The sequence below is a fragment of the Narcine bancroftii genome, chromosome 5 (genome assembly GCF_036971445.1).
Source record: "Narcine bancroftii isolate sNarBan1 chromosome 5, sNarBan1.hap1, whole genome shotgun sequence".
NCBI classification, from domain to species: Eukaryota; Metazoa; Chordata; class Chondrichthyes; order Torpediniformes; family Narcinidae; genus Narcine; species Narcine bancroftii.
The window spans coordinates 15442095-15469235 of record NC_091473.1 but is presented as its reverse complement, the minus strand read 5'-3'; the positions used below and the strand labels follow the sequence as shown (position 1 = coordinate 15469235).

General features: G+C 45.1%; 1 protein-coding gene across 3 annotated transcripts in view; it reads left to right on the top strand.

Annotated features, from left to right (window-relative positions):
* The window catches only part of LOC138763159 (E3 ubiquitin-protein ligase RNF123), a 377998-nt gene that overhangs the window by 753 nt on the left and 350104 nt on the right, over window positions 1-27141 (top strand). For all 3 annotated transcript variants that reach the window (XM_069936874.1, XM_069936873.1, XM_069936875.1), the window contains exons 2-4: window positions 1904-2002; window positions 8931-9015; window positions 18316-18395. In XM_069936874.1, the coding sequence (XP_069792975.1) occupies window positions 1912-2002; window positions 8931-9015; window positions 18316-18395 (256 nt within the window). In that variant the 5' untranslated portion in view covers window positions 1904-1911. The remainder of the gene's footprint in view (window positions 1-1903; window positions 2003-8930; window positions 9016-18315; window positions 18396-27141) is intronic.

The window sequence follows — 27141 nt, the reverse complement described above, 5'->3', positions numbered from 1 at the left end:
TCCGTCTCCCCCCACCGACACCCCCTCCGTCTCCCCCCACCGACACCCCCTCCGTCTCCCCCCACCGACACCCCCTCCGTCTCCCCCCACCGACACCCCCTCCGTCTCCCCCCACCGACACCCCCTACGTCTCCAGCCCCACCGCTCTGACACCCCCTCCGTTTCCTCCCCCCCCCACTGATACCCATCTTCCACTCCTACATGCCGATACCCCTCATCTCCCCTCCCTCCACTGCTCTGATACCGCCTTCATCTCCCACCACTGCACTCTGACACTTCTTTTACCTCCCACCCCTTGGCTGTGACATCCCCTTAACCACCCAGACTCTCTCTGCCACTCAACATCCAGTTCACCTCCCACTTCTCTGATAGCTCCTTTACCACCCACCACTTCATGTTGTCACTTAATTCTCTATCAGTTTTGATAAACATGCCTTGAGTTCCATGCCCATTCACCCCACCACCACCTCACTCCATGCATTTCTTTAGTCCCACTGTCACACCTGGTAGAAGACCCTACCCCTTAACTTTCTCCAGACCTTGTTTGGATTTACAAATTAAGTTTTCAGATTCCTTCTTTGTTTGTCGTGACCAAAACAAAAGTAAAAGATAAAATAGATTTCATTTTGTGACGCAGTTTATTTTTCACCTCACTTGTGAGTCTGCAGAGGTCATTTACAGCAGCCATTTAAGGGGGTCCACAAACTGAAAACATAAATTATATTTTTTAGTCTGTTGGATTGAAGGCCAGCAGAAACCAACTAAACTTGATTGCTTCATAGGGAAGCGGCCCATTATCTTTGAGCAGAGTCCTAAGGGGGCCATAACCAAAAAGAGGTTGAGAATAGCTGATCGACTGCATCCGGTGCTTCTGCTATGGCCTCTTCTACATTGGATACATTGGAGAGACTGGATGCAGACTGGGAGATTAATCAGTTGAGCATCTTCGTTCTGACCGCTACAATAACATGGACCTCCTAGTGGCCAAAGATTTTAATTGAACACATCAACATGTCTGTCCATGGCCTTGTTCACTATCAAACTGAGGCTACCTGCAAATTGGAGGAACAACACTTATTATTTAATCTGGTCACTCACCAACCAGAAGGGATTAACCAATTTCTCCTCTGAGTTTCTCTCTTTCCTATCCCTCTGTCTCCTTTACTTCAGCTCTCCACCCTCTTACCTTTCTTCTCCATTCAAAGAGCTGCTCCCTCCCCCATCACCTCATCATTTTTTTCTTTTTGACCCTTCCACCTTTATCCACCTCTTGCCTACTCCTGCCCTTGTCTCTTCCCCCCCCCCCCCACCTTTTTATTCAGTTGATTGCCTGCTTTTTGCTCATACCTTGATAAAGTGCTCAGGCCAGGAGCGTTGATTACCCTTTACTTTCCATGGATGCTGCGTTACCTGCAGAGTTTCTCTAGCATGTTTGTGTATGCACTGCAATCACAGTGACTGCAGACTTTCCATAGAATACTACTGCACGAAACAGGCCTTTCTAATCTGTGCCAAACTATTATTATGCCTAGTCCCATTGATCTGCATGCGCACCATATACCTCTATATCCTTCCCATCCCTGTACCTGTCCAAATTTTTCGTAAATGTCAAAATTGAGCCTGCATTCACCAATTCAACTGGCAGCTCGTTCCTCACTCTGAAAAAGTTCCCTCTTGTGTTCCTTTTGAACCTTCCCTCTCACTCATGCCCTCTAGTTTTTAATCTCACCTAATTGCTGGATAATCTCAAGTCAGGTTTAAGTTTATTTTATTTCCTTGTTATCGTCTTTTGATGAGTTTTAAGTTACGTCATTGAGTTTTGGATAACTATGTCCATTATGACATGATGGGAGCATTGTAGTAAAGGCTCCTCGACTTGTTCATGCACCAGTTTATGTTACAGACACACCGATGTGGAAAATGACATCGAAAGGAACCAGTGCAGTGTACTCCAGGAAGAGTTATCAGTTGACCTCTGACAATGAAAAGCCAAAGGTCACAGGTATGTTTGGGTCATCTGACAATGTGGCTGTTTGAACCAGTAAAAATGCTATTTGGGATGTGCATGCCCATTCATACTTGTAGAGTTTGTAAGGAAACTGTTTTCTCCCTGGTGAATTGAAGTATGGCATGAAATTTATGACATCTTGTGCTTAGATGGCAACTTCTGTACTGCATAATGATGTGATGGCAAAATGATTTTCTTTCCATTTTTGGTTCAAGATTCTTGAAGTGCAGGCAGCTTGGTGAAATATTTTCACTCAGGGAAGATTGTGGTTTCAAACATGCTGACAGATTGACACGAGGATACATCAGCGGTCCCACTAGATTGATTAAAACATTTAAAAACAAATCCTTTTCGCATATTTTTGGTGACAGTGTGCGATATTATTCATGACTTGCCTCAACCAATGTTGTTAAATCATCATGATATATCAGGTTTTTATCACATTGCAGTGCTTACATTGGACAAAATTTCTATACTGCAACAATCTTGTACATGAAAAATGCTCAATTAGTTATACCACACATCTGAAGTCTTTTTAATTGCGAATATGAGCGGAAAATGCTGGATAATCTCAAGTCAGGTACTGTCAGTGGACAAAGAATCAGATGTCTGTCTATCAGATCTCTGACCTTTTAGCTAATTCTGGTTATATTTGCTGACTTGCCTTATTTGCTGCACTTTCAGATTGATCTCAGATGACAAGAAATCATGTTGCTCTGCCTTTGTATTTTTTACTGTGCCCTCTTCCAGGTTTGCCCAGAAAGGGTTCCACCATTTGGGGGTAATGAGCCTGATTTTTCAGTGTAAGTGGAATCCAGGTATATGTTCATATGACCCATATTCTTCCCAGTGGAACAGAAAGTCAGACTGCACAGAAGTGAAGTCAATGTGAAGAAGGATGCAAGGGTCCTTGTCATAGTTCATCCCCAGCAGCAGCATGACAGAGGACTCTATCTGATTTAAGGGCTATTCCTTGGGACAGATGCAGAGACAGACATCCAGAGCTGCTGGAAGGACATCATCTTGGTGAAATACACTGTTTGGTTGTTGATGAGGGAAGGCTACTGACTCCAGGCTGCAGGAGTACGTGCTGAGGTAGCACTGAGGCTTGGTGCAGCCAATGTGAGGGCAATGTGAGGAAGGACACAGTATGGGGACCTTTTGTCACTGGGCATTGAGGGTCTGACACCAAGGGGAAGAGGAGGAGTAACAACAATGGTGCTAAACAGAGAATGAATGTAACAATGTACAGTGAGATTGACACCAGGATGTGAAAAAAATGTGAAAGGTTTTCTTTTGTAAATAATTTATTGTGAAAAGTGTATTTTTGAAATAAAAATTTCATGTCCTGACACCAGTTCCAACTCCCCTTCCCCTGCCTCACACCAAAAAAACAAGATAAGTAAGTGGGATTTGGTAGAACTTTGGAGATCCTCCTGTGAAAAGAAACTGTCTATCTATTTGGCAATTTGACTTGGACTGTATTGAGTCTGGTGGCATGTTCTCAACTGTGTTTGTGTGCCCAAGTGTGCAGGGTCAGCCAAATGTTCCGTGCACACAGTAACTGAAAATGCTGTAAAACTGTGCCAAATGGGGTTGAGATGGGAGGATTCCAATGGAGTCAAACTTGTCTGTGACTTTGCCAGAGCTGTTTGAGGGTACAGAGAGCAGCAATACTTCCTGACTCTTGCATGTATAATCACAGTATAGCATGGGGGCTTACTTATGGAGGATTAGTTTTTATTGTAAAGTTTAGTTCAGGGAGATTGAAGAGCAAGATAGCTGTTGGAAAAAGACCAACAAACATTGATGTCAAAACTCATGAGTGTAAAATTTGAAAGTAAAAGCTTGTCAGCCCAAGAATTTTAATATATTTGTAAGTATTAACTAGTAGGCTACAGCATATGGGTGTGATATGGGATGTGAATTGTGAGGATTGTACACAGTTGTTTTCTCTGTAATGAGAGTGTAACATTGTGGCCACACAAGATTTTCTTTTGATTTCCCGTGCTTTCTCTAAAGCCCCTTTTCACACTTGCCAGTGATCCCAAGAATTGAACTCCAATCGACCTTTAAAGTGACAAGTGTGAAAGCAAAATCTGCTCAACGCCAGGGTCAGATGACATCTTCTCATACTGGGGATTGCTGGCCTCAAGTCCTAGTACAATCCCTGGTGTCTGCAGGCACCGGCATTGGGATCAGGCAAGTGTGAAGCGGGCAGCAACATTGCAGGCACTTCTGATTAAAGATAGAACAGAACAAACGCTGGGGATAAACCCTTGCAAGTGTGAAAGCGTTCAGTGTCCCTGTTAGAAATGGACTCGTGTGAAAGGCCAAAGCCCCCATTCCTATCCCTGAACACTGAACTGCCGATTTACTGGAATGCAAATGTGAAAGGGGCTTTAGTTATCAGCCCTGCAGAAGGGAATTTAGTGGCTGTTCCATGGGCAGGCTATTCATTGTGGTGAAAGAGTTAAACACGCAAGTCTACATTTGCTGCGATTGTAGTAAAAACACCAAAATGCTGGAGGAACTCAGCAGGTCTCACAACCATAGGCGGTAAAGATATATTACTGACGTTTTGGGGTGGACTGACGTCAGAATATGGTTATGCATTTAAATTCAAATGGATTTTTTTCTTTAATGTGATTGATAAACTATTTTCTGTTTGTTATATCTTTAACTTTGTTTGAGATGTCTGAGGACTGTTAAATTGCCAATACACTTTGACACGCAGACTTAGTAGTTTTCAATGAAGAGAGTGGAGTTATTCAAGTAGCAGGGTAGGCAAGTTGGGAAGGGAGATTCATAGGTTCAGTACAAGGCTAAAAGTAACCTTCCATCTGTACTGATATTTGATCACCAGCCTCTTAAATACCATGGCTGCAGGAATAGATCAGAAACTGGGTATCATGTGGCAAATCCTGGCACCATACAATCTCGCCACCAACACAAAGCGTATCAGGAATGTGATGGAGCACTGCATTTGTCTGGATAAATGCAGCTTCAACTCTTGAGAACATTCAAGACGAAGTAGTTTGTGACTGGCAACCCATCCAACTGCCTCAGTGCTAACCCTTTCCACCACCAGTGCACAGAAGCTGCAGTATGCACTGTCTACAAAATGCACTGCAAGTTCATCGCCTGGATAACTCCAGCAGTACCTCCCAAACCAGTGACCTCTGCCAAGAATGACAAGGACAGCAGCTGGTTGGAGCACCACCCCCTATTGGTTTGACATCAAGTTGAAATTAAGATTATGAAATATATTGCTGAAACCCAACTGTTGGGTCTAAATCACTCCTCCACTGCACAGTGGCAGCATGTTCAAGGTGGTGGCTCACCATCAAGAGTAACTAAGGATGTTACCCTTGCAAGCAGCAATATAAGTATGAATAAGTGACAAGAAAAAAGAACATTAGCAGTTTGACTTAAACCAACTAAGCATTAGGAGGGCAATGGAAATAAAACAATAAGATATAGGAGCAGAAGTAGGCCATTTGGCCCATCATGAGTTGATCCATTCTCCCATTCAGTCCCACTCCCCTGCTCTTTTCCCCATAACCTTTGATACCCTGACTGTTCGGATATCTATCAATCTCTGCCTTAAGTACACCCAACCACAGCTGCTTGTGGTAGCAGGTTCATCACTCTGACAAAATAAATTCCTCCACAACTGTTTTAAATGGGTGCCTTTCAATCCTGATATTGTGCCTTCTTGTCCTAGAGTCCCCTACTATGCCACATCTACTCTGTCAGGCCTTTCAACATTTGAAATGCTTCTCTGTGGTCCTTTTTCATTCTTCTGAACTACAGGGAGTAAAGTCCATGAGCCATCAAACATTCCTTGAATGTTAATCCTGTGGCAGTACGCCATTAGGCAGGTGAACTGGTCCCACTTGTCATGCATGCGGCGGGGCAGCCTGCCAAAATGGTGTCATTGGGGGTTTCTTCCTGACCTCAGCACCGGGCTCAGAAGCCCGCGCTTGGGGACCCACGTGACGCTCCAGTAACGTCAGGGCCCCCCAGCGCAGTTCTCAGCCAGGTCCGGGCTGGGAGTACAAGACCAGCCAGGCAGCCTGCAATAAATCAGTTTTGCTCACTGAACTCAACCCATCTGGTAGTGCGTTCCTTCAGTTAGCTGTGTAGCTGCCGCTACAATCCCTTCATTCCTGGAATCATTCTTGCGAATCTTCTGCGAACCCTCTCCAATAACAGTACATCCTTTCTTAAATAAAGAGCACAAAATTGTGCCCCTAAATGAGACCTCACCAGTGCCTTATAAACCCTCAACATCACATCCCTACTCTTGTATCCTGTTCCTCCAGAAATGAATGTCATATTGCATATACCATTTTCACCACCGATTCAACCTGGAGATGACCCTTTAGGGTATTCTGCACGAGGACTCCCAAGTCCCTTTGCACCTTTGAATTTTGAATTTGCTTCAATCAAATAATATCTGCTCTTTTATTTCTACCAAAGTGCAGGACCATCCACTTTTCAACATTATATTTAATTTTCCCATTCTCCTAATTTACCTCTTTTTCTGCAAACTCTCCATTTCCTCATCACTGCCTGCCCCTCCACTATCTTTGTATCATCTGCAAACAGCTCCAAAGCCATTTATTCCTTAATCCAAATCATTAACACACAACCCAAAAAAGAAGTAGCCCCGAGATGGAACCCTGCAGAGCACCACTGGTCGCTATCCAGAATAGGATCCTTTTATTCCCACTCCCTGTTTCCTGTTGATCAGCCAACTTTCTACCCATTCCCTCTGCCTCTTTGTTTCATGTACTGATCCAGCTGCGCTGGATGGGTCACGTCTCCAGAATGGAGGACCATTGCCTTCCCAAGATCGTGTTATATGGCGAGCTCTCCACTGGCCACCGTGACAGAGGTGCACCAAAGAAAAGGTACAAGGACTGCCTAAAGAAATCTCTTGGTGCCTGCCACATTGACCACCGCCAGTGGGCTGATAACGCCTCAAACCGTGCATCTTGGCGTCTCACAGTTTGGCGGGCAGCAACCTCCTTTGAAGAAGACCGCAGAGCCCACCTCACTGACAAAAGGCAAAGGAGGAAAAACCCAACACCCAACCCCAACCAACCAATTTTCCCCTGCAGCCGCTGCAACCGTGTCTGCCTGTCCAGCATCGGACTTGTCAGCCACAAACGAGCCTGCAGCTGACGTGGACTTTTACCCCCTCCATAAATCTTCGTCCGCGAAGCATAGCCAAAGAAAGATGTACTGATGCCATTTTGCACTCTGCAATTGCAACAATGGTTTTTGGGATGATTTTGAGATGCTCCTTAGAAATAGCAGTGGAATTCATGGAATTATTTGGACTTGCCCAGTGTAACAAACTTTATCGTTATTTAGTTGAGCGTAAGCATTCCAGTATGTTCCTGAACAAAGTGGTTTAATGAGTATCCTGTTTAATTTGCACACTGTTTATTTGATTTCATCTCTGTTGGGGAACAGTGGAGATGATGGCATATTGGCATTTCTCTTTGTTTGGGCTGGTGCTGCTTCAGGATCTTCATTCTGGACATCCTCTAGTGAATGACATTGAACAGACTGCATCAAATGTAAGCAGCTGATCTCTAAAATAAGTAGCCTCTTAAATTTAAGCCTTTGGGTACTTGATACGATATTGGTGAAAACACCTATCTGTCTCTCCACTTCTGATGGGGTAGATACAAGGAAAATGTATTTTAGAGAATTGAGGGTGAAACCCTCACTGAGACCCACCCAGAGAGCAATCCCTCATACACCAGACTGTTGTTCATTGACTTGAACTCGGCATTCAACATGATCAAGCCTGAGACTGGGGGGGGGGGTAAACATTTCTGACTTCATGACCGAAAGATGACAGTCAGCCCAGGTTTGTAGCAAAATCTCAATTACTGTCATGCTGGTGGGATCTCAGGGCTGTGTGCTTAGCCTGCCGCTATTCATACTGCTGACTCATGACTGCTCTGCCAGATTCAGTTGAAACAGAATCATCAAATTTGCGGATGATACACAGTAGTTGGCCTCATTAGTAACAATTATTAGATTACAGAGAAGAGGTTAGGAGGCTTGTAAAATGGTGAGAGGACGACAATCTGACTCTCAACGGGGACAAGATGAAGGAAATGATTGTGGTCTTCAGGAGGACAAAGGTCAACCACTCTCCACTGCACATCAATGGTTCTTTCATTGAGAGAGTGGGGAGCATAAAGTTCTTCCTGGACTACAACAACCTGCTTATTAGTCAGGAAGGTTCAGCAGTGCTTACACTTTCGAAGAAGGTTGAAGAGGGCAAGGCTACCAGCCTCCAACTTGACAACATTCTCCAGGAACACAGTTGAGAAGGTCCTATCTGGCTGCATCAGTGTGTGGTATGGTAGTTGCCTGGAGGTCAATGCAGAGAAGCATCAAAACAGCTAAGAAGATTACTGGGGTCTTCCTTTCTTCTATTGACTACATTCACCAGGAGTATTGCTTAAATAGGGCTCAAAGAATGATTGAGGATCCTTTCCATCCAGTACACAGGATTTTTGCTGTACAACTATCAAGAAGGAGGTACAGGAGCATCAAAATCAGGACTGCCATGCTGGGAAATAGCTTCTTTTCACAGGCTGTGAGATTGATGAACAGTATCCTGTAACAGTAAATCACCCAAAATATTTATATGTTTATTTTAAATTTAGTATATAAAAGTGATTATTATGTGGTGTGCGAGTGCATGCACCATGGAGCTGTTTCTCCTGGTTGAATCTGTACAGTCAGATGATAATAAGCTTGAACTTGAAATGAAAGGCAGACAGTTTTAATGTAAATAGGGAGGTACTTTTTTGTTCATTGTCTACCACACCAGAAAATATTAAGACAAGTGTAATGTGTCTGATTTCATGATTCTTTTCTTTCGCAGGTTTTGTGAATGATAGACTCCTCAACAATTACCTTCACCATGTATTCCCCTCCTCTGAAAATACTCAGCCAGCTGCTACATCCAGGTATACCATGTTTGATCAAGTGCATTTGTGGGCAACCTTGGCTCCTGAGGATGTAAAATGTCTATGTTTTTTTTGAGTGGCTGCATTTTTCAGTTTCTGCCTATTGAAGATGGTATAAAATTTCCCATCAGTTGGCAACCATGTGCTTGGTTGGATGGTTAATTCATTGATGTACTCAACAAGAATATCCTGTGCATTATTTTGGGGATTAAGAGATGAATCAGTGTAGGAGCCATTAAGTGAATGCTCTCTGCTATGCACTAAGATATTTGGGGACAATTATGCTCACCTACTTTTACAGAAAAATACTAGTAATGCACCTTATTTCATTGAAATTGATTGTAAGGGCCCTCTCAATGAAATTGTTAACATGGCAAGGAAATTCATGCTTGCCCATCTAGACTTGTGGCAACTGCATAAAGTACTCTCTAGTTCTGTTTGACAGCTGCCTAATATTGTGGTGTGGTGACTGTGAGTAAGGCACTGGAGAATGAAGCTGGTAAATGTAAAAGGTCTTTATTCATTATGACAAGGAGGCATTCTCTTGGAGACCCAATCAGTAGAGTTTCTCTGAGCTCAAAGTACATAGAGTTTTTAATACTCTTAAGAGCAAAGATAACAACAGATGATTCAATGGCACTTCAATAATTAGAATCAGATTGTTTGGGTTTGACAAATGATTCCATTGAATTGCTTCTACTAACTGATAAGAACCTCTGTATGTTCAAACATCTTTGTTTGGATAAAGTAATTCACATGGATAGTCTAAAAGCCTCTTAAGGACTGAGAGCCCATATACCCAAAATTAGTGTCATGAAGGCTGAATCTCTGGGTATCCCAAATAAGAAGCATGCTTTTGACCATGTTTGATGTGCTTAGTGATAGAATGTTTTTTTAAAATAGTGTGAGCATTTATTTTTGAGCATAATATGTAATACATATCCACACAAAACAAATATTAAATTTAACCTTCTTTAATTTGTCTGTTCCTCAGTAATTAGATTTTGATTTAAATGATGGGAGAGTATCAGGTGTCAGGATGTATAAGAAACTTTGTGTAGCCTGTAATTTCCCTTACAGAGAATGGGCTAGTGTAAACTGCTTGACTTTTGCATGGAGCTGGAACTGACTTTGTGTGAGTTTGCATTTACTAATAATAGCTTAATAGTGCAACTGGATGATGAGGCTCAGATAACACAGCCCTCGTGGTGCAGATGTTTTCCAATAAGGTTCCATCCCCATTCCTTATCTGCGCATTTAATTTAATTTAATTGAGATTGAAACACAAATCTAGCCAATAGCTTGACAAAATAAAAGAGATCAGGTAACCAAATAATAGCAAACACTTTTTAATTGCCTTTTGAGAAAGCAGAGATGACTAAAACAACTCCTGCAGTATTCGGGATATTTCAACTGATGCTGGAATGACCTATCAGAAGGTAGCAGGAATGTTATTGGGACCATGCTAGACTCTGAGGCTCAATGGGAAGGATTAGGTGAGGCAAAGCAATAGTGGAGGAGATTCCATCATCAAGGCTACAGGATCATGACCAAGTGGCGTGCCTCTGGGTTTGGTATGAGGACCCTTGTTTTTTGTAGCAAGTGTAAATAAGTTGGACAGGGATGTTTGTGGCAAGGTGAGTAAGGATACTGATGTCATGAAAATGTAGGTTGCAGTGGACAGTGAATTAGATTACCTGGATTTGCCATGGGATCGAAATCAGATGGGGAACTGGGCTAACAAATGGCAAATGCAAACCAACTTGGAGATATATAAGAAGTTGCATATGGGTAAATTAATCCAGGCAAGACTGACTTTGTTAATAGCAATGTCCTAAAGAGTATTATGAATCAGAGGGACTAAGGGGTGCTGGTATGTAGCTCTTTAAATATGACAGAACAAGTAGACAGAGTAGTGAAGAGAGCTTTCATCTTGCATTCATTGGTCAGGGCACTAAATGCAAGTGTTGAGATGTCATGTTAAAGGTCTTGCAGGATGTGTTTGGAACATTGTGTGTAGTTTGCATGGTTTTGCAATTTGGATTATTTTCCACTGAGTGCAGTTTTGTATTTTATATTGCACTTGTTATCTTGGACTAATCAAATCAACAATAACACTTGGGTGGTGAATGATCATATTTAAGTGAGACTGTATCTGAGTCTGTTCCTGGAGCAATGTCATGCCTCAGTTTTGAAAGCATTTTTACCTCCTTCTTTCCCATGTTCTTTAGGTGGAGGTTCAAACTGCCTGATTAAAAGTGTTTGCTTCACACTGTTCAAACACTCACTTCCACCAAACCAGGCTGAGCTTCTGTTTGCCCCTGGAATATTGAAGCTAATTGTACGGAAGCTAAAAACTTGGAGTGGGAACAAGTCATCCTTATTCCAAGGAACTGCTGAGGAAGAAGTTGTATTGATGCAGTCTCACGGTCCAGCATATTCTAGACTCTCTCATTAATGTCACTCCACTGTTTAAGAAGGGAAGGAGGCAACAGAAAGGAGACTGTAGACCTATTAGTCTGACTTCGGTGGTTGGGAAGATGTTGGAATCAATTGTCAAAAATTGAGGTGACAGAGTACCTAGAGGAGCATCACAAGATAGGTCCAAGCCAGCATGGTTTCCTTAAAGCAGTGGTTCTCAACCTTTTTCTTTCCACTCACATTCCACTTTAAGTAATCCCTATGCCATCAGTGCTCTGTGATTAGTAAGGGGTTGCTTAAGGTGGGATGTGAGTGGGAAGGGAAGGTTGAAAATCACTGCTCTTGACCCAATTGTTACTGAAATATTTTGCTTGAGAAAAATTGTCATTGGCCCATTTCCTTTGGAGTTATGAAACCATGCACATAACAAATCAATTAGATACGATTAAAACAGTGGTTTTCAAACTTTTTCTTTCCATTCACATCCCACCTTAAGCAGTCCCTAACTAATCACAGAGCACCTATGGCATAGGGAATACTTAAAGTGGTAAGTGAATGGAAAGAAAAAGGTTGAGGACCACTGCCTTAAAGAAACATCATGCTTGATAAACCTACTACAATTTTTTAAGGAGATAACAAACAGGATAGACAGGGAAGAAGAAGAGAATGTTGTGCATTCAAAAGGCCTTCGACAAAGTGACACATATGAGGCTGCATAATGAGATGAGAGCTCCTGGAATTACAGGAAGGATACCAGCATGGGTGGAGCTGTGGTTAATAGGCTGGAAGCAGAGAGTGGGAATAAGGGAATTTTATTCAGGTTGGCTGCCTGTTACTAGTGGTGTTCAGTAGGGGTCAGTTTTGGGGCCATTTCTTTTTGTGTTGTATGTAAATAATTTGGATAATGGAATAGAGGTCTTTGTGGCTAAATTTGCAAATGACACCAAAATAGGTGATAGAGCTGGTGGTGTTGAGGACCCGTAAAAGCTGCAGACAGATCTGGGAATGGGCAAAAAGATGGCAGATAAAATACAAAGTTTGGAAGTGTACAGTCATATGCTTTGATACAAGAAATCAACAGGCAGACTGTTATTTATATGGGAAGAAAAATCAAAATTCCAAAGTGCAAAGGGAGTCCTTTTGCAAGATATCCTAAAGTTTAAAAGTTTAACATCCAGGTCGATTTGGCAGTGGAGAAAGCAAATACAATGTTGGGATTCATTTCTAGAACAATAGCATACAAGAGCAGGGATGTAATGTTATGACTCAAAAGGGTGCTGGTGAGACCTCACTTGGAGTACTGTCCACAGTTTTGGGTGCCTTGGGAGAGGGTTCAGATATTTTCTTTAGCCAGAGGGTCATGAGTCTGTGTGACTTGTCACAGTCAGCAGTGGTCATTGGGTGTATTTAAGACAGAAATTGACAGGTATGTGGTGGCGCGCATCCTAGTGGCGAACCATCACTGCTTGTACCGCCGTACCGGTGGAGCAGCCGCGAGAAGATGGCGTTGTCGTGGGAACTCCGTGTCGCGTGGGTTAGAGCAAGGCACGTGCCTCGAGCAAGCGTGGTGATGTCACCGCTGACACGGGGGCAGAGCTCACGCCGCCCTTAAAGGGACGCACGCGAAGTTTGAATAAGCAGTTCGTTGAAACCTCCAACGTGGTCGTGGTGAGTTTCAATCTGTGTACCAGTTGCTACATTGGTGACCCCAGCGAGCCCAGACCATTTTCTGGCCTCCCGATATGGATTCCGCAGCAATCAACGCGGTCGCGGTGAAACCCCTCCCCTTTCTGGACACATCGCCCATGCACTTGGTTCGGGCAGGCAGAAGCACAGTTTCACCTCCGACACATCACATCAGACACCACGATGTTCTACCATGTCATGAGCGTGCTCGATGAAGAAACCGCAGCCAGGGTGGACGACCTCATTCACAACCCAATGGAGGAAGGTAAATACCTCGCTCTCAAAAACTTCCTCCTCATCACCTTTGGCCTCTCCCCGTGGCAACGCGCCTCCAGGCTCCTACACCTGGATGGTCTGGGCAACAGAACCCCATCTGCCCTCACGGATGAAATGCTGGCACAAGCAGAGGGCCACAGACCCTGCTTCCTTTACGAACAGATTTTCCTCGAACAGATGCCTGAGGACATACAAGTCGCAGCCCGCTCAGACATCCTCTGGCGGACCAAGCGACAAAACAAGGCCGCCCTCAGCCAGGTCGCCCGCCCAGTGCCCAATTGGCCGCAAGTGCCCATCAAGTACAAACTGGAAGAACACAACCCCACCTGGTGTTTCTACTATCAACGCTGGGGGGCCGAAGCCCCCAAGTGCAGGCACCCCTAAACATTCCAGGGAAACAACCTGGCCAGCCGCTGTTAATGGCTGTGATGGCTGGCTGCACGAACAGCCTCCTCCTTGTGACCGATAAGTCCAGTGGCCGATGTTTCCTGATAGACACTGGAGCCGAACTGAGCATGCTCCCCCTGACCACCCTCGAGACCCGTACCCACGCACGGGGCACAACCCTGCAGGTGGCCAACAGATCCAGATTGACAAGGACAAGTTCTGTTGGAAGTTCGTGTTGGCCTCTGGGCACAGTGCTGTTGGGAGCCGATTTCCTTCAGGCGCACAGCCTGTTGGTGGACATCAAAGGCAAGCAGTTGGCAAATACTCGCATCCTCCAATCCATCTGCCTCGATGACACTGACTTGTGCGGCCCGTGGATAGTTTCCATCAGCGCTCCCAAGGATGAGTATTCTCGCATGCTCGACGAGTTCCCCTCCACCCTGCAGTCGCAGTTTACTTCCACCATGTCCCAACATGGAGTCTGCCACCACATCTCGACTCAGGGACCACCCTCCACGCCAAAGCCAGGCAGTTGCCCCTGAGAAGCTGCAACTGGCAAAGGAGGAGTTCTCCCGACTGCAGGAGTTGGGGATCGTCTGCAGATCAGATTGCCCTTGGGCCTCCGCCCTCCACATGGACCCCAAGGCTTCCAGAGGTTGGTGCCCATGCAGGGACTACCGTCACCTCAGCGATGCGACCGAGAGTCGGACCTTGCTGGCAGACTTGCGGGGTAAGCTCACCTCACTAGCGCCCCCACCACAGACCCACCACGTCGGCTGCCCATCCTGTGTCCCAAAGGAGTTGGCCATGGCCGATTTCGTATTTGTCCGACAAGGTCCACACACCGCGCCCCTGCAGCACCCCTACGAAGGCCCCTACAAAGTCTTTCAACACTCAGGCAAGACGTTCACCCTGGACATCAGGGGCAACGGGGAATTATTTACAGTCAACCGACTCAAGGCGGCACACCTGGACCGTAGCCAGCCAGTAGTGATGGCCCAGCTGAAACGACGAGGTCGCCGCCCAGGTGGTGAGACGTGCAAGTAGGTTCTGGGGTGGGGAAGTTGTGTGGTGGTGCGCATCCTTGTGGCGAACTGGCCCCGTTCGTTCCACTGCACCGGCGGGGCAACCATGAGAAGATGGCACTGTCGGGGGACCTCTGTGCTGCATGGGTTAGAGCAAGGTGCATGCCGCGGGCGAGCTTGGTGACGCCACTGCCGACACAGGGGTGGAGCTTACGCCGCCTTTAAAGGGATGCCCATGAAGTTTGAATAAATAGTTTGTTGAAACCTTCAATGTGGTCGTGGTGTGTTTCAATCTGTGTAGCAGTCGTTACAGGTATTTGATTAGTCAGGGCATCAAGGGTTGCAGGGAGTGGGGCTGAGTGATAAGGATCAGCTCATGATTAAATGATTAAATAATTAAATGACATAGTAGACCGAATCATGGGTCCTCTACCGGCATCACCTACGGCTCCTAGAACGCTTCCACCAGCGTTGTCTCCGCTCCATCCTCAACATTCATTGGAGCGCCTTCATCCCTAACGTCGAAGAACTCGAGATGGCAGAGGCTGACAGCATCGAGTCCACGCTGCTGAAGATCCAGCTGCGCTGGGTGGGTCACGTCTCCAGAATGGAGGACCATCGCCTTCCCAAGATCGTGTTATATGGCGAGCTCTCCACTGGCCACCGTGACAGAGATGCACCAAAGAAGAGGTACAAGGACCGCCTAAAGAAATCTCTTGGTGCCTGCCACCTTGACCACCGCCAGTGGGCTGATATCGCCTCAAACCGTGCATCTTGGCGCCTCACAGTTCGGCGGGCAGCAACCTCCTTTGAAGAAGACCGCAGAGCCCACCTCACTGACAAAAGACAAAGGAGGAAAAACCCAACACCCAACCAACCAATTTTCCCCTGCAACCGTGTCTGCCTGTCCCGCATCGGACTTGTCAGCCACAAACGAGCCTGCAGCTGACGTGGACATTTACCCCCTCCATAAATCTTCGTCCGCGAAGCCAAGCCAAAGAAGGAGACCTGACAGACCAATTGGACTCCTTCTGCTCCTTTACTTTGTCTTAAAATCAGGTTAGAGGTCCATTCTGGTTCAATTATTATATATTTCTGCACAAATTTCTGTCACCATAGGCTGCATTAAGAAACTGCTGGTGGCCCTTGGATACAGCAAGGCTATGGGTCAAGGCTATGGGTCAAGGCTATGGGTCAAGGCTATGGGTCAAGGCTATGGGTCAAGGCTATGGGTCAAGGCTATGGGTCAAGGCTATGGGTCAAGGCTATGGGTCAAGGCTATGGGTCAAGGCTATGGGTCAAGGCTATGGGTCAAGGCTATGGGTCAAGGCTATGGGTCAAGGCTATGGGTCAAGGCTATGGGTCAAGGCTATGGGTCAAGGCTATGGGTCAAGGCTATGGGTCAAGCTATGGGTCAAGCTATGGGTCAAGGCTATGGGTCAAGGCTATGGGTCAAGGCTATGGGTCAAGGCTATGGGTCAAGGCTATGGGTCAAGGCTATGGGTCAAGGCTATGGGTCAAGGCTATGGGTCAAGGCTATGGGTCAAGGCTATGGGTCAAGGCTATGGGTCAAGGCTATGGGTCAAGGCTATGGGTCAAGGCTATGGGTCAAGGCTATGGGTCAAGGCTATGGGTCAAGGCTATGGGTCAAGGCTATGGGTCTAGGCTATGGGTCTAGGCTATGGGTCAAGGCTATGGGTCAAGGCTATGGGTCAAGGCTATGGGTCAAGGCTATGGGTCAAGCTATGGGTCAAGGCTATGGGTCAACTCTCCTGAAAATCTGGGCTTCAGAGCGAGGCCCTGCCTTCTGGTCAAATTGATGGAACATTGGAATCTCCAACGCAATGTGGAACTTGCCAAGCTAAATGTGCTCACAGCAAAAAAATGAGACCACTCAAGTTCCTACAGCACTTTTATTATTGTGCTGGTGCCCCAGCATCTGCAGACTTCTTGTTTACCTCCATCACCTGCTCTACTGTAATCTCTTCAATGCCTTCCCTGGAGGTTTTCGTCCTTTCTTTGAATGACACCATAGTTGTAGATGGCCTTGGAATTGTGCCTGGCCAATCATCATGGGTGTATATCGAGTAGAGCAGTGGGGTAAACACGTATCCTTGAGGTGCGTTTGTGTTGATGATCAGTGAGGAGGAGACGTTGTTTCTAATTTGTACAGAGGGGGGTACAGAGGCTTAGCATATGTAGCTTCTTGACCAAGATTGAATTAATATTGGTATTGAAGGCTGAGCTATGGTCTATGAAGAGCAGACGTTTGTGTGATTTGCTGTTTTTGAGGTGATCCAAAGCTGAGTGGAGTCTTCCTAGATGGTTAAATACGTCGCAGAATAGCCGCCTTAAACATGTCGTATGAACGACCAAACAAACTGCTCACACTAACTGTCTCTGAGACTCATATTCATGAAACAATATTTATTTATTTGTATTTATGAGTACTTGTCCTGCATGTGTATTGTTTATATGTGCATTATGTCTGGTTATGCACCAAGGACCGGAAAATGCTGCTTCGTTGGGTTGTACCTGTGCAATCAGATGACAATAAATTTGACTTGGTGACATGGTTGGCATTGCAGTTGACACAATGTCTTTACAGTGCCAGCAATAGGGACCAAGGTTCGAATCCTGCACTGTATATTTTCCCCGTTTCTGCGTGGGTTTTCCCCTGGGACTCTGGTTTCCTCCCACCGTTCAAAACATTCTGATGATGTAGGCAAATTGGGTGGCATGGACTTGTGGGCTGAAATGGCCTGTTACTGTGCTGTATGTCTAAATAAATTTAAAAATGGACTCTGGATACTATGTGTATCTACACAATGCACAACAGTTGCCCACCCAGATTGTGCTGATTGTATCTGTGAAATTTGTGGCCTATTTCCACCAAGAGGGAATAGTTTCTGCATGAGGAAGCCACCAACCCCAACATCCTGATTTGGAAATGTATCACCATTCCTAGTTCATCACTTTGTTTTATATCTGTGAACTTCCTCCACAATGGTTAGTGGAGCAGTTAGCACAACACTATTACAGAGCCAGTAACCCGGGTTTGAATCTGCTGCCATTAAGGAATTTGTACTTAATCCCCGCGTCCGCATTAGTTTTGTCCGGGTGCTCCAGTTTCTTCCCACGTTCCAAAAACATACAGGGTTAGTACGTTAATTGGTCACACAGTGTATTTGTGTGGTGCTGGCTCAAGGACAGGAAGAGCCTGTTGCTGTGCTGTAGGTCTAAATGAAAGTATTGGAGTACCTTCAGCAGAAGGGATGCAGAGATTCAAGGCAGTTGTGTATTTTGATCTTTCCATGGGGCTTTTAGGGGATGGGCAATAAAAATGCTGGAATTTCAACATTTTCCACATCCCAGAAAACTTGTTTTTCTCTTCACCTCTTAATGAGATCTGGTACAAAGTATCTGTGTAAGGAAATTTAGACTTTATATATATTTTTATAATTTTTATTCTATGATCATTATTTATGTTGTATATTTGTTTCAGAAAGCCACTGAGTTTTCAGAATATCAATGAACATTTGGATCGACTATTATCTGAAGGACTGGCTAGCGAGGCAGACCGAGGTAGGAAAATGTGCCGTGGAGTAGCATGTTTTTAGCGCAAGGATCAATACAGCTGTCGGCTTGTGTGGTGCACAAGTTATTTATTTTTCGTAACATGAGTGTCTTCATCATTCTCTTCTCCTCTACTTGTCTAACACCTTTTATGCTGTCGGCCATATCTGTTTAAAATAAAGCCTTTCCAATATTCAGCGACTGCCATCATTGTTTCCAATTTTACAAAGTCTGTTATATCACATTATGTCCTGCATTGGATACTTTTGTGTTGCTGCTCTGAACCTCTGGAGATCTTTAGGGATCGTCTCTTTTATTTTTTTAATTTAAATTTAACTTTAAAAAATATTTAGACATAGAGCACAGTAACAGGCCATTTTGCCTTACAAGCCAGTGCTGTCCAATTTACACCCAATTAACCGACACCCCCAATAAATTTTGAATGGTGGGAAGAAGCTGGAACCCCTGGGGAAAACCGACTCCAACACGGGTAGAATGTACAAACTCCTTACAAACAACGTGGGATTTGAACCCCGGTCCCAATCACTGGTGCTGTAAAGGCATTGTGCTAACCGCTATGCCAACTGTGGTGCATTTTCTTTTACCCTATAGCAAAACTCAATCTAAATCCAGTCCTGTTCCTTGTGCCCACTGATGAATCTAGAACAGGGTGTCAAACTCAAATTCACGGAGGGTCAAAATTAAAAACTTGGACTAAGTCGAGGGCCGAACTAAATATTTATTGAAAATTTTCAACAACATCTGCATGTTTTCTCTTCTTTCAACATATGTAATGTTAAACTTTTTCTTATTAAAATAAATATTTAATAATAGTTTTGGATAAACTCTTTCCAGAAGCATTAACAAATGAGAAATAAAATATTCAATAAATAATATTTCTCTATAGAGGATTTGTCAAATGTTGCTAGTGTGCTGTCGAATAGTAAAATCTGAGGGCTATTGAGAATGTGGGAGAATAACATGATTCCTGAAACAATCAAATGGGTGACTGATTGTGGGCATGAACTCTAGCAGGGTTATTTGCCATGCCCTTTTTCCATTGGTACAGATATCCTTTGATTTACACACTTTTCAAGTTTTATGCCTAATGAGCTTGTATCCAGGTGCAGGACCATTTTTAACCAGGAATATATTTATCATTGTGACATGAAACTATTGGAAGATCGTTTTATCCTGAGATTAAAGTTCATAATCCTTACTCAGGCCTGTGTGCGGGAGGGCGGGGTTTGCGGGCGATCGGGTTGGACAACGACAGTGCGGGGGCATCGGCTCTCGCTGCAGGGCGGCATCTCGGCGGATCAGCGACCCCGTCACCTTGAGTCGCGGATCGGCCTGCGGCAGGGAGGGGGAGTGGGCAACGGTCCTGGCGAGGTCAGGCCCGAGGCCTCCGGTTCCGGGCGCTGGGAAGCGGCCTTGGCTTCCCCTGACACCGGCCAGGCCCCAAAACCAGAGTCCATGGTGAGACCCTGCAACGTAAACAGAGGAGTGGGGGCGATTAGCAGGCTGACGCCAATGCATTCTGGGATTTGTTGTATTACTGTGCATGCGCTATACTGGCGCGGCGGCCAGCGGGCCACCTCTAATACATTTTTGAAATGATCTTGCAGGCCAAATATAATTATATCGCGTGCCAAATTTGGCCCGCGGGCCAGAGTTTGACATGTGTGCCCTATGCCATCGGAACTCTGTAATTAGTAAGGGATTGCTTAAGGTGGGATGTGAGTGGGAAGGAAAGGGTGAGAATCACTGCTCTACACCCAATTGTTACTGAAATATTTTGCTTGAGAAAAATTGTCATTGGCCCATTTCCTTTAGCGTTCTGAAACCGTGCACATGACGAGTCAATGAGGGATGATTAAAGCAGTGGTCTTCAAACTTTTTCTTCCCACCCACAGACCACCTTAAGCAATCCCTTACTAATCACAGAGCACCAATGGCACAGGGACGCAAGTGGAAAGAAAAAGGTTGAGAACTGTTGTATTGTGGTAACTCCACATCTGATTAGGTTAATTGTTAGGCAAGTGGTCAGAGAAGGACCCCCCCCCCCACCCCAAGAAAAGCTGAAATCACAGGAACAAAATAAGCTTCTGTCTCACTGCTCCCAATCTTACACACAGTCCTGATGTGGAATGTGGGGTCGCAGCTCCACGTTCACCCGAGTTCAGGTTCTGTCTGTGTGGAGTTTGTACGCTCTTCCCTTGTCTTGGACCAACAGGTCGGTCGCCTGACGAAGGCACCCGAACCCCCCGTTGAAACGCTGGCGTCCGGGGCGGTGGAGGAATTGGCTGAGAAGAGCGCATTGCTCCCACCCCCCTCCCATGGTTGGAGAGGGATTAAACTGCGATCTCACGGCGCCGGGCTCGTCTCCAACAAAAGGAGCGGGAGGCAGGGTCCGCCGCGCACGGAGCGAGGGGGAAGGCATCACCAACAAGACGTTCGGTTCGGCGTCGCCGCTGAAGCGCAGACCCAGCGAGGATTGTCCCCAACTCCAGCCTCGTCTGTGTGTCCGGGAGCCGGGCGGGCTGAGTGCGGCGCTCCGATCCCCGGGATTCGGGACTCTGAGATCCCTCCACACCTCCGACGTCTTCATTTTCACCTTCAGTGTGCATGCGCTATACTGGCGTGGCGGCCAGCGGGCCAACTCTAATATATATTTAATATGATCTTGCGGGCCAAATATAATTATATCGCGGGCCAAATTTGGTCCGCGGGCCAGAGTTTGACATGTGTGATCTAGAAGATGGACTATTGCAGTACAGGCTCTTTGGACCATGATGTTGTGCTGACCTCTGTACACTTCCACAACAATCTAACCTTTCCATACTTCACACCCACAACCCTATAGTTTTCTTTTATCTATGTGTCTATCTTGGTCTATTGTATCAGTTCCACCACCACTCCTGACAATGCATACAAGGCCCCCATCATTCTCTGAGTAAATAACTGTACCACTGACATCTGTAAACTTTCCTCCACCTATCTTAAACATATGTCCCCTGTCCCTCCTGTTTCCCCAGGAAAAAGGTGCTGGCTTTCTGGGTGAAAATATTTTTCCTCATCTAATCTTTAGTTCTTTCATAAATTAGCTCAAATATCTGCTTCTTCCCTTGTTTGTTCTTACCCCTCTGCCTATTTGCTTTTGCAGGCCTTTCATCATTTTATATACTTTAATATTTATTTTATATCAAGCTCATTGTTCCAAATAAAATAGCTAATAACTATCCAATCTAATCTTATGGTAGAGCAAATTCATGGTAAATTTTCAGTGTATCCAGTCCAATGCAGTCACATTTTTCCTGTAATATACAGCAATGAAGAACTTCATGCACTACTTGAGCTTATGGTCTCATCAATCTTAAGTACAATTCTTTTTCCTCATATCCTGGCCACTGATTCAGAAGGGATAGTGCCTGACTGCCTTTTAACCACTATATTGACCTGTCTAGCCCTTTTTTGTGCTCCATTTCAGTTAAGTGTGTTTCTTGCATGAATGCTATATCAATTTTTTCTTTTTTCAGTAAATTTAGCAGTTTCTTCCTTTTGATTTGGTTATGTATTCCGTTAATATTTAAAGTCATATAGTTCAACATAGCCATTTCGTACTTTGTTTATCTTTCCTTTCCGTTTCCTCATCATCACCTTATCCATTTCTGCTTTCTTGTTTTGAACACTTTATAAGACAACATTTCTAAAACATCAAACATTTCCCTTATTTTCCTATCTAAAATTTCTTTAACCCCACTATCCCCTCCCCTTCCTGAGTTGCCCTTTATCCCTTGTCGGGCAACCACATCTCCCCTCTCCATTTGGATTTGCGAATTCACTCGCAAGCGTCAACTGATTTTGCAGTGACCGTAACTCCTCCCCACCCAGCCCCCCCCCCAGAAAAGATTCCAATTTTCATATAAAACAAAGGTCACTCTCTTAATTCCCTCCTTACTTCCACTCTTCCCTATATATATTTTCTTCTTTGGCTTGGCTTCGCGGACGAAGATTTATGGAGGGGGTAAAAAGTCCACGTCAGCTGCAGGCTCGTTTGTGGCTGACAAGTCCGATGCGGGACAGGCAGACACGGTTGAAGCGGCTGCAGGGGAAAATTGGTTGGTTGGGGTTGGGTGTTGGGTTTTTCCTCCTTTGCCTTTTGTCAGTGAGGTGGGCTCTGCGGTCTTCTTCAAAGGAGGTTGCTGCCCGCCAAACTGTGAGGCGCCAAGATGCACGGTTTGAGGCGATATCAGCCCACTGGCGGTGGTCAATGTGGCAGGCACCAAGAGATTTCTTTAGGCAGTCCTTGTACCTTTTCTTTGGTGCGCCTCTGTCACGGTGGCCAGTGGAGAGCTCGCCATATAACACGATCTTGGGAAGGCGATGGTCCTCCATTCTGGAGACGTGACCCACCCAACGCATCTGGATCTTCAGCAGCGTGGACTCGATGCTGTCGACCTCTGCCATCTCGAGTACTTCGACGTTAGGGATGAAAGCGCTCCAATGGATGTTGAGGATGGAGCGGAGACCACGCTGGTGGAAGCGTTCTAGGAGCCGTAGGTGATGCCGGTAGAGGACCCATGATTCGGAGCCGAACAGGAGTGTGGGTATGACAACAGCTCTGTATACGCTTATCTTTGTGAGGTTTTTCAGTTGGTTGTTTTTCCAGACTCTTTTGTGTAGTCTTCCAAAGGCGCTATTTGCCTTGGCGAGTCTGTTGTCTATCTCATTGTCGATCCTTGCATCTGATGAAATGGTGCAGCCGAGATAGGTAAACTGGTTGACCGTTTTGAGTTTTGTGTGCCCAATGGAGATGTGGGGGGGCTGGTAGTCATGGTGGGGAGCTGGCTGATGGAGGACCTCAGTTTTCTTCAGGCTGACTTCCAGGCCAAACATTTTGGCAGTTTCCGCAAAGCAGGACGTCAAGCGCTGAAGAGCTGGCTCTGAATGGGCAACTAAAGTGGCATCGTCTGCAAAGAGTAGTTCACGGACAAGTTTCTCTTGTGTCTTGGTGTGAGCTTGCAGGCGCCTCAGATTGAAGAGACTGCCATCTGTGCGGTACCGGATGTAAACAGCATCTTCATTGTTGAGGTCTTTCATGGCTTGGTTCAGCATCATGCTGAAGAAGATTGAAAAGAGGGTTGATGCGAGAACACAGCCTTGCTTCACGCCATTGTTAATGGAGAAGGGTTCAGAGAGCTCATTGCTGTATCTGACCTGACCTTGTTGGTTTTTGTGCAGTTGGATAATCATGTTGAGGAACTTTGGGGGACATCCGATGCGCTCTAGTATTTGCCAAAGCCCTTTCCTGCTCACGGTTTCGAAGGCTTTGGTGAGGTCAACAAAGATGATGTAGAGTCCTTTGTTTTGTTCTCTGCACTTTTCTTGGAGCTGTCTGAGGGCAAAGACCATGTCAGTAGTTCCTCTGTTTGCGCGAAAGCCGCACTGTGATTCTGGGAGAATATTCTCGGCGACACTAGGTATTATTCTATTTAGTAGAATCCTAGCGAAGATTTTGCCTGCAATGGAGAGCAGCGTGATTCCCCTGTAGTTTGAGCAGTCTGATTTCTCACCTTTGTTTTTGTACAGGGTGATGATGGTAGCATCACGAAGGTCCTGAGGTAGTTTTTCTTGGTCCCAACAAAGCTTGAAAATCTCATGCAGTTTGGCATGCAGAGTTTTGCCGCCAGCCTTCCAGACCTCTGGGGGTATTCCATCCATACCTGCTGCTTTGCCACTTTTCAGTTGTTCGATTGCCTTATATGTCTCATCCTGGGTGAGGACCTCATCCAGCTCTAGCCTTAGGGGCTGTTGAGGGAGCTGGAGCAGGGTGGAATCTTGGACTGAGCGGTTGGCACTGAAAAGAGATTGGAAGTATTCTGACCATCGGTTGAGGATGGAGATCTTGTCGCTGAGGCGGACTTTGCCGTCTGAGCTGCGCAGCGGGCTTTGGACTTGGTGTGAGGGGCCGTACACAACCTTTAGAGCCTCGTAGAAACCCCTGAAGTCGCCAATGTCCGCGCTGAGCTGGTTTCGTTTGGCGAGGCGAGTCCACCACTCATTTTGGATCTCCCGGAGTTTGCGCTGAAGATGGCTGCATGTGCGACGGAAGGCTTGTTTCTTCTCTGGACAGGACGGCTTTGTAAGGTGAGCCTGGTGGGCAGCTCGCTTCTTTGCCAGCAGCTCCTGGATTTCCTGGCTGTTTTCGTCGAACCAGTCCTTGTTTTTCCTGGAGGAGAAGCCCAGTAGCTCTTCAGTGGATTGCAATATGGTAGTCTTCAACTGATCCCAGAGGGTTTCAGGGGACGGGTCCGTGAGGCGGGTTGCATCGTCGAGCTTTGCTTTGAGGTTTGCCTGGAAGTTTCCTCTCGCTTCGTCTGACTCCAGGTTTCCAACATTGAACCTCTTTCTGGGGGCTTTACATACACACATATATATATATATATATGTATATACCCATATACACACATACATATAGTTCGTGGTCATTTTTGCTCTCGTTACATGTCTTCATCTCTCTGTCTGTCTTGTAGTTGTTCTGCAAATTTTCGTGCTTCCTCCGGATCCGAGAATAGTCTGTTTTGCTGGCCTGGAATAACTATTTTAAGTACCGCTGGGTACTTTAGCATAAATTTATATCCTTTTTTCCATAGGATCGCTTTTGCTGTATTAAACTCCTTTCTCTTCTTCAGGAGTTCAAAACTTTGTTTGGATAGAAAAAAAAATTTTGACCTTTGTATTCCAGTGGCTTTTTGTCTTCTCTTATTTTCTTCATTGCTTTCTCCAATATATTTTCTCTCGTTGTATATCTTAGGAATTTTACTAAAATGGATTTTGGTTTTTGTTGTGGCTGTGGTTTAGGAGCTAATGTTCTATGTGCCCTTTCTATTTCCATTTCTTCCTGTAATTCTGGTCTTCCTAGGACCCTGGGGATCCAATCTTTTATAAATTCTCTCATATTCTTGCCTTCTTCATCTTCCTTAAGGCCCACTATCTTTATATTATTTCTTCTATTATAATTTTCCATTATATCTATCTTCTGAGCTAACAGCTCTTGTGTCACTTTAACTTTTTTATTAGATTCTTCTAATTTCTCTTTTAAATCCTCTACTTCCATTTCTATGGCTGTTTCTCATTTTTCCACCTTGTCCACTCTTTTTCCTAAATCTCACATGACCATCTCTAATCTATTCATTTTTTCTTCTGTACTTTTAATTATTTTTATTTCACTAAATTCTTGTGATTGCCATTCTTTTACTGATTCCATATATTCTTTAAATAAAAATATCCATTGTCTTGCCTTTCCCTTCTTCTTCCATTTCTCTGTGTTCTTCTTCTTCTTCTTCCTCTGGGTTGGTCATCTGTTGTTTCCTTGATTTCTTTTTACTCTCTTCTTTCTTGTTCTCGTTGTTTTCTATGTTCTCTTCTTGCTGCTTTGCTGTGGCTGTCATTCTCAGCTGTGGAGATCGACTCCTCAGCTGGTCCCCCCTCCCGTCAGTGTTTTTTTTGACTCCTCGCGCATGCGCGGTTGCGCACTTTTGCTTGGCTCCGCGAGCCATTTTTGTAGTCCCGAGCTCGGGACTTCGACTGACCTGAGGGAGCGGGATTCTCTCTCCACAGCGGGCCTCCTCGGACAGGTAAGGCCTTCACCTTCTTCTTCCGATGTGTTTTTTTCTTCTCTTCTTCCCGTTGCTTTCGACTTTTCTTTCTTCGCTGCCATTTTCTTCCCACCTTTACTTTCACTTTATTTTAATTTTTGTGTTTGTGCCTTTGTGTTTTCTGTTTTTTTAAAACTTTTCCGGAGAGGGCTGGAGTTCCCTGACCGGCCACTACTCCATCATGTGACTCCTCTGTCTAGCCCTTTTTAAGGATTTGTGTTTATACTCTTGAAAGTCTCTTTGTTCCTCCACACCACTCAGATTCCTGCTATTCCTATGTTGATAGCACAGGCCTTAATCTCGTGTGGTTTTGACTCCCAAAGGGGGTGCCTTGAAATCGTTGTTAGTCCCTGTAATTTGGTCTTTGTGTCTGTTTCGAGCTCCAATTGTTACAAGGGTAGACTTGAGCACTCATTGTCTATCACCTTGTGGCCTCTTTTTGCGAAAGGCACCATGGGTAAATACACCATGGGTTTACAAAGTTGATTTCTTGCTGATTATTAAGATTGGACTACACTTACTGATCTCTAAAAAGGACGAGAGAGTAAGTGTCAAGAGCCTAGAGTTGGGGACTGAGTCTCAAGGAAAGCGAGTGACATTTTTTTGGGGTTAAGTGTGTGACCCAATGTGTTTAAATCTGGAATTCTAAAGATTCTGGATGTTTAATTGTTAAAAATGATTAGAACTGAACTTGAGTTTTGTTTTGGAGAATAAGCAATCAAGAGAATGAACTTAAATTTGAGTAACTTAGGATATTCAATGGAAGTGTAAAGTCACATCCAACTATATAATTTAACCTTTAATGTTTCTACATTTCTATTCTTGCCTCCTGCATATTCCCAATATAAATGACCACAACAGAGATGGTTGTTGCATCCTTTGCCTTGATGGAAATTCCTCCCTATGGTTTTCTTAAAATCTCCCTCTGACGAGCCATTTCGTCATTGGCTCTAATGGGGCAGATCTTCTAATGCCTTCCCTTGGAGGACAACATGTGGCCCCAGGCTTGAAACCTTCTGGAGACCAGCTGGTTGGTGAGAACTTGCATAGCACTGGCTGGCTCCAGTCCTGAATAATATTGATAGACAACGAAG